The sequence below is a fragment of the Typopeltis vanoorti genome, chromosome 4 (genome assembly GCF_054136105.1).
Source record: "Typopeltis vanoorti isolate ZY-2024b chromosome 4, IOZ_Tvanoo_1.0, whole genome shotgun sequence".
NCBI lineage: Eukaryota > Metazoa > Arthropoda > Arachnida > Uropygi > Thelyphonidae > Typopeltis > Typopeltis vanoorti.
This window is the reverse complement of record NC_143552.1, coordinates 97,768,379-97,783,798: the sequence shown is the minus strand read 5'-3', so window position 1 is coordinate 97,783,798 and position 15,420 is coordinate 97,768,379. Positions and strand designations below refer to the sequence as shown.

The window sequence follows — 15,420 nt, the reverse complement described above, 5'->3', positions numbered from 1 at the left end:
AATCTCTTGTTTTTGCTTCTGTACAAGGGAGTCAAACTTGAGGTCAAGGATGTATCTGTATTTATTGTAAGATCATTGGACTGACTTTCTGGTGGTGTCTAAAACTAGAGAGGGATCAGTGTTTAGGATAGAGAATATTCTCTTGAAGCTTAGAGATATATCAAATGAATGTTGAAAGTGAGATCCTGTTTGTGGCTCATAGTTGATTACATACAAGACGTAATCTATAAATCCATAACTTTATTGATGAACTTATTGATAAATATATGATGAACACAAGAAGATTTGATGAGTTCTTTAAATTTAGCAAAGGTGAGAATTATATTCAAGTTGAATCATTGTTTTAAAAAAAAAGAAAGCCTTGCTTGTTACATTTTTGTTGAACTGATAGCTTGCTGAGTTTACCAGTCTTTTTTTGATCATTTCTTCCCCATAATGGATGATTAAGTAAGATTTTCAATGGTACTTGTGATGATTATTAGAAACATGTATTCACAAGAATGAATATTTTTTTTCCCCAGAAATATTTGCAATAATGATAAAGGAATCTCAGACATTTTAAAAGTAGCCACGTGGAATGTGAAAAGCATAACAACAAAGGAATTCATCATCATCAAATTCCTGACATGTACCCGCAAGGGGTGTACAGGATATGATAGTACTACATCATTACTAACTTCCTATCTACAATTTTCCTCCAAATCAGTCTGTTACTTGTCAAGACTCCAACATTATCAGATCTTATATTTTTATCATCTAAGGCACTTTGTACCATATCAATCCACCTATATCTTGGTCTTATTCTGGGTCTTTTTCCTGCCAGCCTGGCAGAGAACACTTGTTTTGCTAATCTTTCCTTGCCCATTCTGTTTAAGTGACCATAGCACCTGAGATTAGCTCTGCTGACACATTCCTGGATGTTGACAATGTCAAGTTCTTTCCTAATATCCTCGTTTTTAATAAGATCTTTTTTTCAGGACTCTCATATCTGCGGTCTCTAGTCCTTGGTCAAGTGTTTTACGTCTGACCCAGCTCTCAGATCCATAAGTTAAAACTGGTTTGAACACTGTCTTGTATACAGCTAATTTAGTGTTCTGACTAATTTCTCTCTTCTTCCATATGAATTTATTCAATTGACATCCTACTTTGTTGATTCTGTTGTTTATTTCCATATTTAATTTACCATCTTTACTAAAAAATCGTGCCTAAGTTGCTGAAATGTTTTACTTGTTCCATAGGTTCCCCGTTCACAACACAGTTGACATTTTCAACAATTCTACCTATTTTCATTGTCTTTGTCTTTTTAATGCTGACCTTCATACCATATCTATTACAACAGTTATTCAATTTAGTCAGTGAATCTTGCAAACTTCTAGCGGATTTATTTAGAAGTATAACATCGTCTGCAAAAAGCAAAGAACTGACATTAACATCTCCAATTCTGATATCATGTTTAATACTACTTTCCTTCATTATGTGATGCATATAGATAATGAATAGCAGAGGGGGATAATGTAAATCCTTATCTCACACCAGATTTAACATTAAACCATCTTCCTGTACTTCAATTCTAACTGCTGACTTACAACTCAAATAAAGACTAAATATTGCTTGATATAATGCCCCATTGACGCCATATAGCTGTAGCGTATTGAATAGCTTCTCTCTTGGCACCTTGTCATATGCCTTTTCCAAATCGACAAAACTTAAATACAGATCTTTGTTATATTCTCATGCTTTCTCAACTATTTCTCGTAAAGTGAAGATCTAATCCTGACAGCCTCTATTTGGCCTGAATCCAGCTTGTTCTTCACCAACCTTTTCTTCCACAATTCTTCTCAACCGTTTCTCAAGTATACTTGCATAGATCTTGCCAGGAACACTCAGTAGGGAAATACCTCTGTAATTCTCACATTCACTTTTATTTCCCTTTTTATATATTTTTATTTCCCTTTTTATATCATCGGGAATTCGTCCCTCTGTCCAGGCTTTCTGAACTTATGCAGTACAGCCACTGTAAGACTTTTATACCACCATATTTCACCATTTCTGGTCGAATATCATCTACTCCTGCTGCCTTTCCACATTTCAAGCCTTTGATGGCTTTTTCTACTTCAAGTATGGATATATATTCCTGACTGCATGCATGGTCAGTGTTTTTTACCATTGTGCTATCATCACTGCTTGTTTCTTTTAGCAATTTTTCAAAGTAATTACTCTATACTTCAAGGATATCTTTTTCTCCTGTTTTCATGTCACCTTTATCATCTCTAACTCCTTTTGCAGCAGTCTCTCCTCCATTTCTAAGCTTCAACAATCTCCAGAATATTTTACCACCTTCTTGATATTTATTTTCTATGTTCTTGCCAAAGTCCTTCCATGACTTTTGTTTAGCTAGTTTTAGACAGTGTTTAGCTTTCTTACATTTGTCTCTGCATTCTCTAAGAGCACAAGCTGGCTTATTTGCCAGGAACTTTTGATATGCTTTCTTCTTTTCCTTTACTGCCTCTTTTACTTCCTGTGTCCACCATGGAGTTCTGATTTTTCTATCCTTTCAAACAACCTTACCACATGCCTCTCTGGCTGAATAAATCAGGATTTTCTTTAAGGTTTGCCACTGAATCTCCAAGATTTGGTTCTTGTTCTCAAACTCTTTGATTTTTTTCTTCAATAATCTTTGTGTATTTTAGTTTACAGTTCACATCTGAGAGCTGCTCAACTTTTATTCGCTTTAAAATTTTCTTGCACATCATTCTTTTCAATATGAAATTCAATTTTATCCTGCTCAAGACTAAATAGTGATCACTTCCAATTGCTAATCCTCTGTACACTCTGGTGTCCCGCACCAGGGAGAAAACATCACTATCAACAATAACATAGTCAATGAGACTTTTCTTATTCCTTGCCTCTTCTCTCCATGTGAATTTGTGCACATTTTTATGTTGTAACATGGTGTTAGTAATAACCAGTCCATGTCCTGAGCAGAAATCCAACATGTATTTGCCATTATTATTAGCTTTGCTCTTTTCTCCAAATTTTCCCAAAATATTTTTGTATGTCTGACAATAATTTCCTACTCTGCTATTTAAATCCCCAACAAGGACCACTTTTCCTTTTTCATTGTGTCAGTTGCTTTTTCTAAAGCATCAAAAAATTCCTCCACCTCTACCTTTGTAGAATCTTCTGTGGGACCATAGGCACAAATAAGTCTCGTTGTTCAATTCCTCATTCTGATATTTGTCCACATCACTCTACTTGAGACAGCTACCATTCAAGAAAATTAGCCTCATATTTTGTGTTGAATACTATGGCTACTCCTTCTTTTCCTTGATTGTCATTTCCTGAATATAACGTTTTGTATTTATTGCTCACAAAGATCTCACCAGTTTTTGTCTTTTTTGTTTCAATCACCCCTATTATGTTGATCTGGTACTTATCTAATTCTTCAGCTAGCTCCATTTCTTTGCCATTCAAGCTTCTTATGTTGATAGTACTGATCTTTAACTCTGGTGATGTTGAGTTGGGGTGTGCTTTCAGATTTGTTCCAGTAGCTGACTTTTCTCTGTTTGCCCTGGTTTCCTGCGAAAATAACAGGGTCCTTGTTTAACCGGGCAATGCCCCACCCAGCATGAAGTTTTGTCATGTTGTACCATCATTTTCTATATTGGTTTAAGCCAATAAGAATACAATTTGGTCGGCTGAATCCCAAATTGCCAGCCCATCCTCGTTCGTTCAGTATCCAGGTAGATACCCAACAGGGTGCACCACGAGAAGGTGAGGATTGGATATTAGGTCAGAAGCCCTGGTCGGTTCTCCGCATTCCTTTAAAGGCTATGTGGAGGTCTCCTCTCAGTTATTCAGCTTTGACCCTTAAGCACCCCAACACAGGAAGGAATTAGAATTAGTAAAACAACTTCTTCATCTTCCTCTGCACGTTTATCCCACTTCCATTGCAGGGTCCATGTGTTACATTTGCTGTGACCTTTTGTTAGTACAACCCCCAATCGAGAGAAAAATCCTCTACCTCACCTTCGATCGATGTGATGGGAATCGAACCCAGGTCTTCCCGACCAAAGGGCTTTGTCTATACCAAATGAGCTATGGAGGCTCTAGAATTAGTAAAACAATTAAAAACTAAAAATATTAATATAGCCGTGATAATAACAGAAACAAAAAAGAAATTAAAGGGAACAAAAGAATACAGATGGTTTTACCATGCTATATAGTGGAGTGACCAATATATCAGAACTTTTAGTGGTTAGCATTTTAATCTGTAATAAATGGGAAAAATAGAATATGAAAATACAATTTTGTAAATGATCAGATTATAACAGTTAAATTAAAATCAAATGGAAGTTACTTAATTATCGTAAGAGTATATTCCCCTGAAGAAGGTAGGGAAGAAGATTCCAAACAGTTTTATGAGTAACTATAAAATCATTTAAGTAAATGCTATAAAAATGACTATATATTAATAGCGGGAGATCTTAATGCTAGAGTTGGAAATAATCCAATCCCAAATATCTTAGGAAAATATGGAAAAATTTCATGAATAACAGTGGTCAAGAACTATTACTTTTTGTACTTTCAGTAATTTTAAAATAACCAATCCTTTTTTTAAAAAAAAGAATATAAATAAATATACTTGGAATGACAGAGGAACAATATCTATAATTGGCTATATCATTACTAATTGGAAACTAGCTCCATCCACGAGTGAGAGATATATATTTACAGAGGAAGTAAAATTTTTTCAGATCATTACTTAGTAGTCTCTAAAATAGAAATACTAGCGAAATGGAGGAAGGACAGCAATACTAGCAGAAATACTAGAAAAATGGACAAATCTGAAAGCACGCTCCAACTCAACATCACCAGAGTTAAAGATCGGTGCTATCAACATAAGAAGCCTGAATGGCAAAGAAATGGAGCTAGCTGAAGAATTAGATAAGTACCAGATCGACATATTAGGGTTGACTGAAACAAAAAAGACAAAAACTGGCGAGATCTTTCTGAACAATAAATACAAAATGTTATATTCAGGAAATGAATCAAGGAAAAGAAGGAATAGCCCATAGTATTCAACACAAAATATGAGGCTAATCTTCTTGAATGGCAGGCATTCTCAAGTAGAGTGATGTGGTGAAATATCAGAATGGGGAATTGGACAATGAGACTTATTTCTGCCTATGGTCCCACAGAAGGTTCTACTAAGGTAGAAGTGGAGGAATTTTTTGATACTTCAGAAAAAGCAACTGACACAATGAAAAAGGAAAAGTTGGTCCTTGTAGGGGATCTAAATAGCAGATTAGGAAATGATTGTCAGACATACAAAAATATTTTGGGAAAATTTGGAGAAAAGAGTAAAGCCAATAATAATTGTAAATACCTGTTGGATTTCTGTTCAGGTCTTGGACTGGTTATTACTAACATCATGTTCCAACATAAAAATGTGCACAAATTCACATGGAGAGAAGAGGCAAGGAATAAGAATAGTCTCATTGACTATGTTATTGTTGATAGTGATGTTTTCTCCCTGGTGCAGGACACCACAGTGTACAGAGGATTTGAAATTGGAAGTGATCACTATTTAGTCTTGAGCAGGATAAAATTGAATTTCATATTGAAAAGAATAACATGTAAGAAAGTTTTAAAGCGAATAAAAGTTGAGCAGCTCTCAGATGTGAACTGTAGACTAAAACACAGAAAGATTATTGAAGAAAAAATGAAAGAGTTTGAGAACAGGAACCAAACCTTGGAGATTCAGTGGCAAGCTTTGAAGAAAACCCTGATTGATTCAGCCAGTACAAGCCTGCAAGATTCCCTGACTAAATTGAATAACTGTTGTAATAGATATGGTATGAAAGTGAACATTAAAAAGACAATGAAAATAGGTAGAATTGTTGAAATGTCAACTGTGTTGTGAACGGGGAACCTGTGGAACAAGTAAAACATTTCAGCTACTTAGGCATGTTTTTTAGTGAAGATGGTAAATTAAATATGGAAATAGATAACAGAATCAACAAAGCTGGTATTGTAGGAAGTCAATTGAATAAATTCATATGGAATAAGAGAGAAATTAGTCAGAACACTAAATTAGCTGTATACAAGACAGTGTTCAAACCAGTTTTAACTTATGGATCTGAGAGCTGGGTCCATAAGTTAAAACTTATATGAGAGTCCTGAGAAAGATTAGAGGCATGAATAGATGGCATCAATGGCGATATCATATTAAAAACGAAGATATTAGGAAAGAACTTGACATTGTCAGCATCCAGGAATGCATTAGTAAAACTAATCTCAGGTGGTATGGTCATTAAACAGAATGGGCCAGGAAAAATTAGCAAAACAAGTGTTCTCTGCCAGGTTTGCAGAAAAATGATCCAGAGGAAGACCAAGATATAGGTGGATTGATATGGTACAAAGTGCCTTAGACGATAGAAATATAAGATCTGATAATGTTGCAGTCTTGACAAGCAACAGACTGATTTGGAGGAAAATTGTAGATAGGAAGTTAGTAATGATGTAAATTTTTCATGTAGTACTATCATATCCTGTACACCCCTTGAGGGTACATATCAGGAATTTGATGATGATGATGAAAGGAAGTCTATTATAAGAAGAAAGCATTAGAATGATAGATCAATCACAATTAAGAGATTAACTAGAAGAAGTTGGGTAAGATATGGAAGAAGAAGAATGGAAAACTTTAATAAAGATCATACATAAAGCAGCCTCTGAAGAACTTGGAAAGAAAAATAAAATACTAAAAAGAAAAAAAAATGGCATGCAAATCACTCCTTCAAAAACATATAAAGGAAACAGAAGAAATAAATATAGTTAAAACCATAGTACAGTAAACTCATCAAAATTCTTGGGACAGATTTATTAATAAAATAGAAGACATACATGGAAAAACAAAACATAGTCTACAAAATATTAAAGAAATTAAACAATGAAGAAATAGATATACAACACAAATTACATAATACAAGAGAACTAATGAATGAAACATTTTTAAAAATATATGATATGACCCAAATTTAATAACATAAAATAATAATGAAGAAATCGGTACTGTTATAGAACCAGTAAAATTCGAAGAACTAAAAGAAGCAAAAATAGGAAATCAACCAGATTAGATGATATAAATATAGAGCTTTGGAAATATAGTAGAGAATATTTATGTCACAGATTCTTAAAATTAATAAATAACTGTTTGAGGAAATGTCATGTTCCATCAGGTTGGTTAAAAGCTACATTTATATCTATATGTAATTTAAGAAAGGAGACAGAAATGATTGTGGAAATTACAGAGGAATAAGTTTATTAAATGCAGGTTACAAAATTTACAATGAAATCTTGAATAAAAGACTTAGAAATATTGCAAACAATTTACTCTCAGAAGAGAGTAGATTGTTTGCATTTCTAAGTCTTTTATTAAATTTTATTTAGAAACTCATATGGCCTTTATGGATTACAAGACATTTTGATAAAATACACAGAAAACCATGCAAAAGGCCTCAGTTTGATTCTCGTTGTGAAGGGGGAATCTTTAATATTATTATTTTTTTTTCAATTGTGGGCGAGTTAACTGATCTCATACAGATGTAGCAGGATTTTTTTTCTCCCAGAAACCCAGGTTTTTCATCCTACATGCAGACAAATTGACGTCTAGGACACACAATTTTCAGACAAAAAAAATACTAGTGGTGGTGACTAGTAGATGATGGAGATGAAGAGTTGCAGAGTAGGTGTCTTCACTCGATGAGTGTTTGGACTCCTTGGAGGTGTCCAAAATAATAAATAATGAAAAAACAAGGATGTTCATTACATTTGGTACAAGCTATACAAAGTTTATATAAAGATACAAAAATACAGTTATGTAATAAATTAACAGAAGTGATTGAAATAAATCAGGATATTAGACAGGAATGTAGTTTATCTTCAACTCTTTTCAATATATATATATATATATATATATGGATCAGATTATTAAAATATGGAAAACCTCAATAAAACAAAAGGTATCCAGTTAACCAGAAGAACTGTTATTGATATAATGCTGTATGTAGATGATCAAATTACATTACAAGACGATGAATATGACCTTCAAAAATCAATTTACGAATTAAAATAAGTCAACAATATAATTTAAAAATCTCGCAAAAAGAAAACAAAAAGTCATGGCTTTTAAAGGTCAAGATCGTGTTAGATCAGGAAGTTATAGACAATAAAATAATAGGACAGATGACAATTTAATTATTTAGGCTTCATAATAGCATATCTGAAAGATAAAGATGTAGATGAAAAAATAAAGAAATTTCAGAAAATCTGTGGAACATTTAAGCAAAACGAGAAACAACTAAAATTTCACAAAGTAATGGCCACTCCTACTGCACTATATGGTTCAGAAACATGGACTGTTAAAAAGAAAGATGAAGGTAAAATACAAGCTGCAGAGATGAGATTTTTAAGAACACTAAAAGGGTGCACAAAATTGGACCATGTAAGAAATGAAGACATCAGAAAAAAACTAGATATTTATAATGTAAATGAAAAGATCAAGGAATATAGAGAGAAATGGAAAGAACATCTATTTAGGATGGAAAAATATCAGCTACCAAAAAGAGGTAGGTAGATAGATATATAAACCGGGGGGGGGGGGACCAGTGAAACTGGAACAAGCAAATGCCTAATCTTTGAAGAGAAGAAGAATTTGCAATAATAAAAAGAAAAATATATATTAATTCTTGTGAATTCATTTTTCTGATAATTGTTACTATGTCACATGTGTGGCATTAAAAATTTAAGTTTTATAAAGTGAATGTAATGAATAAGACGTGATTTATTCAAGGGGAAACTGATATTCTTGTTTAGATAAATAATTTTAAATACAGGAAAGACAAATAATACTCCGGCACTACATGAAAAAGGAAATTATAAACAGTTTAGGTTCACAACACTATTTTTGTTTAATTATAAGCAAATACAAACTTCTCCTTGCTGGAGTAGTTTGTATTTGTTTATTTTGTTGAAAAGTTTACTTTTGTATTATGCCTAGAAAATAGTTTTTTTTTTAAGCATAATACAGGTGCAAACATTTTTGTCATCCAAGAAATGTGTTAATCCTAGTCTTGCTTTCTGAATTATCTTAGTGCAAGTATGACTGATTTTTAAGCATTCTTGTATTCAAGGAAGTTAATTGAATTTAACATTTATTAAATAAGCTTACTGTTAAGTTTCAATGTAAATTCTTTCAGTATAGTTTTGAACAACAGAAATATCAGTAGGATAAATTTCATAGTAAAAGAGTTAAGGAAGGTGCTGTAAGAAAAACAAAGATGTCACTATATATGGTTGTTAGTTTATTAATTTTTGATGTCTTATATTGAATTTTGATTTCATATTTGATTTCAGTTTAGTTTCCTGTTTCATTTTTAGTGGATTGGGTTGTTGTTCATATGTTAGCTGAACGGCAAGGTAGTTTGGGTCATGTTCGATATGTGATGAAAGATTCTCTTCAGTTAGTACCATTATATGGCTTTTATTTTTTTGAGGTATGGATATCTTTATGTTCTTGTTAATTGTAAGATAAAAATTTATAGATGCATAATTTGAGAAAATGTTGAATGCTTTATATTTCATTACAAGCTCGCACGAACACATATACACATTTCTGCATATAAGATATTTGGTAAATTAGCTTATTAATAATATTGGCAAATACCTGTTTGATTTCTGCTCAGGATCTGGACTAGTTATTACTAACATCATGTTCCAACATAAAAATGTGCACAAATTCACATGGAGAGAAGAGGCAAGGAATAAGAAAAGTCTCATTGACTATGTTATTGTTGATAGTGATGTTTTCTCTCTGGCGCAGGACACCAGAGTGTACAGAGGATTTGAAATTGGAAGTGATCGTTATTTAGTCTTGAGCAGGATAAAATTGAATTTCATATTGAAAAGAATGACATGTAAGAAAGTTTTAAAAAGTTGAGCAGCTCTCAGATGTGAACTGTAGACTAAAATACACAAAGATTATTGAAGGAAAAATGAAAGCGTTTGGTTCCTGTTCTCAAGAACAGGAACCAAACCTTGGAGATTCAGTGGCAAGCCTTGAAGAAAACCCTGATTGATTCAGCTAGAGAGGCATGTAGTGAAGTTGTCTGCAAGGATAGAAAAATTAGAACTCCCTGGTGGACACAGGAAGTTACAGAGGCAGTGAAGGAAAAGAAGAAAGCATATCAAAAGTTTCTGGCAAATAAGTCAGCTTGTGCTCTTAGAGAATACAGAGACAAATGTAATAAAGCTAAACAGTGTGTAAAACTAGCTAAACAAAAGTCATGGGAGGACTTTGGCAAGAACATAGAAAATAAATATCAAGAAGGTGGCAAAATATTCTGGAGGTTGTTGAAGAAGCTTAGGAATGGAGGAAAGAGTGCTGATAAAGGTGACATGAAAACGGGAGAAAAAGCTATCCTTGAAGTATGGAGTAATTACTTTGAAAATTTGCTAAATGAAACAAGCAGTGATGACAACACAGTGATAAAAAAAAACACTGACCAGGCATGCAGTCAGGAATACATATCCATACTTGAAGTAGAAAAAGCCATCAAAGGCTTGAAATGTGGAAAGGCAGCAGGAGTAGATGATATTTGACCAGAAATGCTGAAATATGGTGGTATAAAAGTCTTACAGTGGCTGTACATAGTTCAGAAAGCCTGGACAGAGGGACAAATTCCAGACGATTGGAGTAGAGCTCTCATAGTACCCATGTATAAACAGGGACATAAAACTGAATGTGATAATTACAGAGGTATTTCCCTACTGAGTGTTCCTGGCAAGATCTATGCAAGTATACTTGAGAAACGGTTGAGAAGAATTGTGGAAGAAAAGGTTGGTGAAGAACAAGCTGGATTCAGGTCAAATAGAGGCTGTCAGGATCAGATCTTCACTTTACGACAAATAGTTGAGAAATCATGGGAATATAACAAAGATCTGTATTTAAGTTTTGTCGATTTGGAAAAGGCATATGACAAGGTGCCAAGAGAGAAGCTATTCAATACGTTACAGTTATATGGTGTCAATGGGGCATTATATCAAGCAATACTTAGTCTTTATTTGAGTTGTAAGTCAGCAGTTAGAATTGAAGGAAGTACAGGAAGATGGTTTAATGTTAAAATTGGTGTGAGACAAGGATGTACATTATCCCCTTTGTTATTCATAATCTATATGGATCACATTATGAAGGAAAGTGTTATTAAACATGATATCAAAATTGGAGATGTTAATGTCAGCTCTTTGCTTTATGTGGGCGATGTTATAAATACTTCTAAATAAATCTGCTACAAGTCTGCAAGATTCTCTGACTAAATTGAGTAACTGTTGTAATAGATATGGTATGAAGGTCAGCAATAAAAAGACAAAGACAATGAAAATAGGCAGAATCATTGAAAATGTCAACTGTGTTGTGAATGGAGAACCTGTGGAACAAGTAAAACATTTCAGCTACTTAGGCACTATTTTTAGTGAAGATGGTAAATTAAATATGGAAATAGACAACAGAATCAACAAAGCTGGTATGGTAGGAAGTTGATTGTATAAATTCATATGGAATAAGAGAGAAATTAGTCAGAACACTAAATTAGCTGTATACAAGACAGTGTTCAAACCAGTTTTAACTTATGGATCTGAGAGCTGGGTCAGAAGTAAAACACTTGACCAAAGACTAGAGACCGCAGATATGAGAGTCCTGAGAAAGATTAGAGGCGTGAACAGATGGCTTCAATGGCAGTATCATATTAAAATCGAGAATATTAAGAAAGAATTTGACATTGTCAGCATCCAGGAATGCGTTAGCAGAGGTAATCTCAGGTGGTGTGGTCACTTAAACAGAATGGGTGAGGAAAGATTAACAAAACAAGTGTTCTCTGCCAGTTTGGGAGGAAAACAACCCAGAGGAAGACCAAGATATAGGTGGATTGATACGGTACAAAGTGCCTTAAATGATAGAAATATAAGATCTGATAATGTTGGAGTCTTGACAAGTAACAGACTGATTTGGAGGAAAATTGTAGATAGGAAGTTAGTAATGATGTAAATTTTTCATGTAGTACTGTCATATCTATCCTGTACACCCTTTGAGGGTACATGGTGGAATTTGATGAAGTTGAAATAGGTAAAAACATATGTCTTTCACAGTACTTGATTTTGAAAAATATATGTACTGTACTAGAAATGAGGCATAAAATAATGCTATAAAATTAAATGGGGCAAAGAACAATAAAGTTTCTTGCATCCGGAATGTGTTCTGCACATTTATCATACCCATGGGACTTCTCATTGCTGTTTGTGTGGTGCTTCCACATCGGTAGGGTGGGTGGATGGGCTCAAACAAAGTTTATATGGCATGTTAGTTACAACTCTTTTGGTAGAATTTTATTTTAAGTTGGCATTTATGATCTGTCTTAATGATATTGAAAATTTCAAATGCAATCGAACAAACATGTAACTGAAAATTTGGACAAATATTAAGACAATTGTTTTTAGCTAGATACCATTTTGATACAACAGACTGTTTTGCTTGAGTGTATGCAGCATTTGGTGGGATGGGACATGTTTCATTAGGTAGTGCCATTTTTATCCCAGGTGTCTCTAATTGCACTATTTGTTGTTCATTATATAGGGACAGCTGCTTTCATTCTTTAGAGAATATACACATAGGGAGTAAAAATTTTTCTATGCCTTACTGAAAATGAATCCTATATTCTATAAGAAGAATGAATCTAAAATCTGATCAAGTTTGAATTTTTGAAGATGTAGTGAATAATTCAGATGATGATTTCAATTGGGTATTGTATTTAAAGAGCAGTTCCTCATCTGACAAGGAAGATATTTCACAAAGTAAGGTTTCTGAATTTTCATTTTCAAGTGAATGTAATCCAGTAAATAATGTGGAAGTAGTGGTTCACAAGTATAGTAGAGAAGATTAGCTACTTTTATCACATAATGCAAAAAATCCATCTGCATCGTACTCTGCATTTCCAAGTGATGACCTAATGGAATTTATGGTAAGAGAAGCTAAGAGATATGCAAAACGATGCTTATCTTCAACTCAGGATTGTGAAACTCCAGGTGGACAGGTAAATTCCAAGAATTAAACTTATTAAGAACAAAATTATTTATGTATATACAGTGGTGCCTCGTACTTTGAACGCTTCTAACTTCAAATGCTTGAGAATGCAAGAAATTTGATTTGCAGTTCGAACTATAGTCCAGGAACTGAGTCATATAGCATTAGGCAGTTTCGACACGCCATTGGGCATGCTTCTGTCCCACTAATTTCCATCACTCACTTCCTCGTGCCTACGCTGTGTGTGTGTGTGTGTGCGCGTGCGCGCGCTCGCGTCTGTCTCAGTCCGCTATGCATTGTCTCTTACTTTACACTGCTTAGTCATTGCTCAATACGTTTGAGTAGAGAATTTTTAACTGTTTTTTGGCATTTTTTTTATTGCCCATTGCATCCAAGAATGCAGAAAGAACAAAACCTAAAAGAAAAGTTGTAGTATCGACAATTGAGATGAAAAACGAAATTATCACGAAAGCGGTACACGTTTGACAGATCTGGCGACGATGTTTAAAATGTCAAAGTCAGCGATAAGTAGCATTCTTAAGAATAAGGAAGCAATAAAAGCAGCAAATGTGGCTAAAGGTGCGACAACATTGGCCTCCAGAAGATCACATGTTATTGAAGAGATGGAAAAATTCCTTTTAGTGTGGATAAACGAGAAGCAATTACGTGGTGATGTTATTACTGAGAGAATTATTTGTGAGAAAGCCACACATTTGTATAGTGAACTTAAGAAATGCACACCTGAGACCAGTACTGAAAATAGGGAGTTTAAAGGAAGTAGAGACTGGTTCGATGAATTCAAAAAAACGAACTGGGATCCAGTGTTGTCATGCACGGAGAAGTTGCAAGTGCCGATGTAGAAGCAGCAGTTAAATTTATAAAAACCTTGAAGGAGTACATGGATAGTTAGGGATTTGTATCTTAACCAGTTTTTAATTGCGATGAAACAGGTATTTTTTGGAAAAAAATGCCCAAAAGGATCTATATCACAAAAGAAGAAAAGACGGCATCGGGATATAAACCTATGAAAGATAGAATTGCTTTGTGGTAATGCTAGTGGAGACTGTAAGATAAAGCCTTTGCTCGTTTACCATTCTGAAAATCCATGCATTTTTGAGAAGAACAATGTCATAAAGAGCAAATTCAGTGTTATGTGGAGGGCCAACACGAAAGCGTGGGTTACCAGAGAGTTTTTCAGAGTGGATTTATCAAGAATTTGCTCCCACTGTAAAAGCTTATCTTACTGGAAAAAATATACCATTAAAAGCACTTCTAGTGATGGACAGTACTCCTGCTCATTCCCCAAATTTAGAGGAGGTTTTAGTTGGTGAATTCAGTTTCATCAAGATAAAGTTTTTGCTGCCCAGTACCACTTCTATCATACAACCCATGGACCAGCAAGTGATTTCAAACTTCAAAAAACTGTATATATTAAGGCTATGTTTCAAAAGTGCTTTGAAATAACCAATATCACAGAACTGACTCTTAAAGAATTTTGGAAAGAGCATTACAACATTCTTCATTGCTTAAGGATCGTCGATAAGGCATGGAAAGAAGTTTCTATTAAAACAATGATTTCTGCTTGAAAAAAACTGGCCAGATTGTATTTCAGTCAGTGAAGTAGTAAGCTGTGTAGAAGAGTCTGTTGTAAATGAAATTGTGTCTTTGGGTAAAGCTATGAGATTAGAGGTGAGTGATGAGGATGTAGAGGAGTTAATAGATGATCATAAAACTGAACTCAGCACAGAAGAACTTCAACATCTTCACGATCAACAACAAAAAGAAGTGGAAAAAGAAATTCTTTTTCCACTTCTTTTTTTTCAAAAGTGGAATTCTTGATGGTCGGCATTTCCAATGCCGACCTTCAAGAATTGTTCTCTGTTTGGGTTAGAACACTAGCTATTCTGGAAAAATGGCACCCTAATAAGGCAGTAGTGACCAGGAATATCAACTTATTCGATAACAACGTGATGGGTTATTTTAAAAATATCAAAGAAAATCGTCAGCGCCAAACAACATTAGATAGATTCTGCTCTGCAGAAAAAAGAGAGTGTGAATCAGCATTCTCAACTCCAGCTAAGAAGCAGAAAGAAGACACTTAACAATGGGAGCATTATTTTCATCTTTGTGATTTTTATATTAAAAAAATATTGTTCACTGTTATTTTTATGTTGTAATAATTAAAATTAATGAAATAAATATAAGATTATTTTGTTTAATTTTTTCCAAGTTATTAACATTAAAAAACCTAAAATAGATTTTAAAAAAAATGGGAACGGATT

The 15,420-nt window shown here is 33.9% G+C and overlaps 1 protein-coding gene across 3 annotated transcripts in view; it reads left to right on the top strand.

Annotated features, from left to right (window-relative positions):
- LOC150107532 (1-acyl-sn-glycerol-3-phosphate acyltransferase epsilon-like) overlaps window positions 1-15,420 on the top strand; it is a 104,227-nt gene that overhangs the window by 18,162 nt on the left and 70,645 nt on the right. For all 3 annotated transcript variants that reach the window (XM_090391933.1, XM_090391932.1, XM_090391931.1), the window contains exon 4: window positions 9,445-9,560. In XM_090391933.1, coding sequence (XP_090248059.1) covers window positions 9,445-9,560 — 116 coding nt within the window. The remainder of the gene's footprint in view (window positions 1-9,444; window positions 9,561-15,420) is intronic.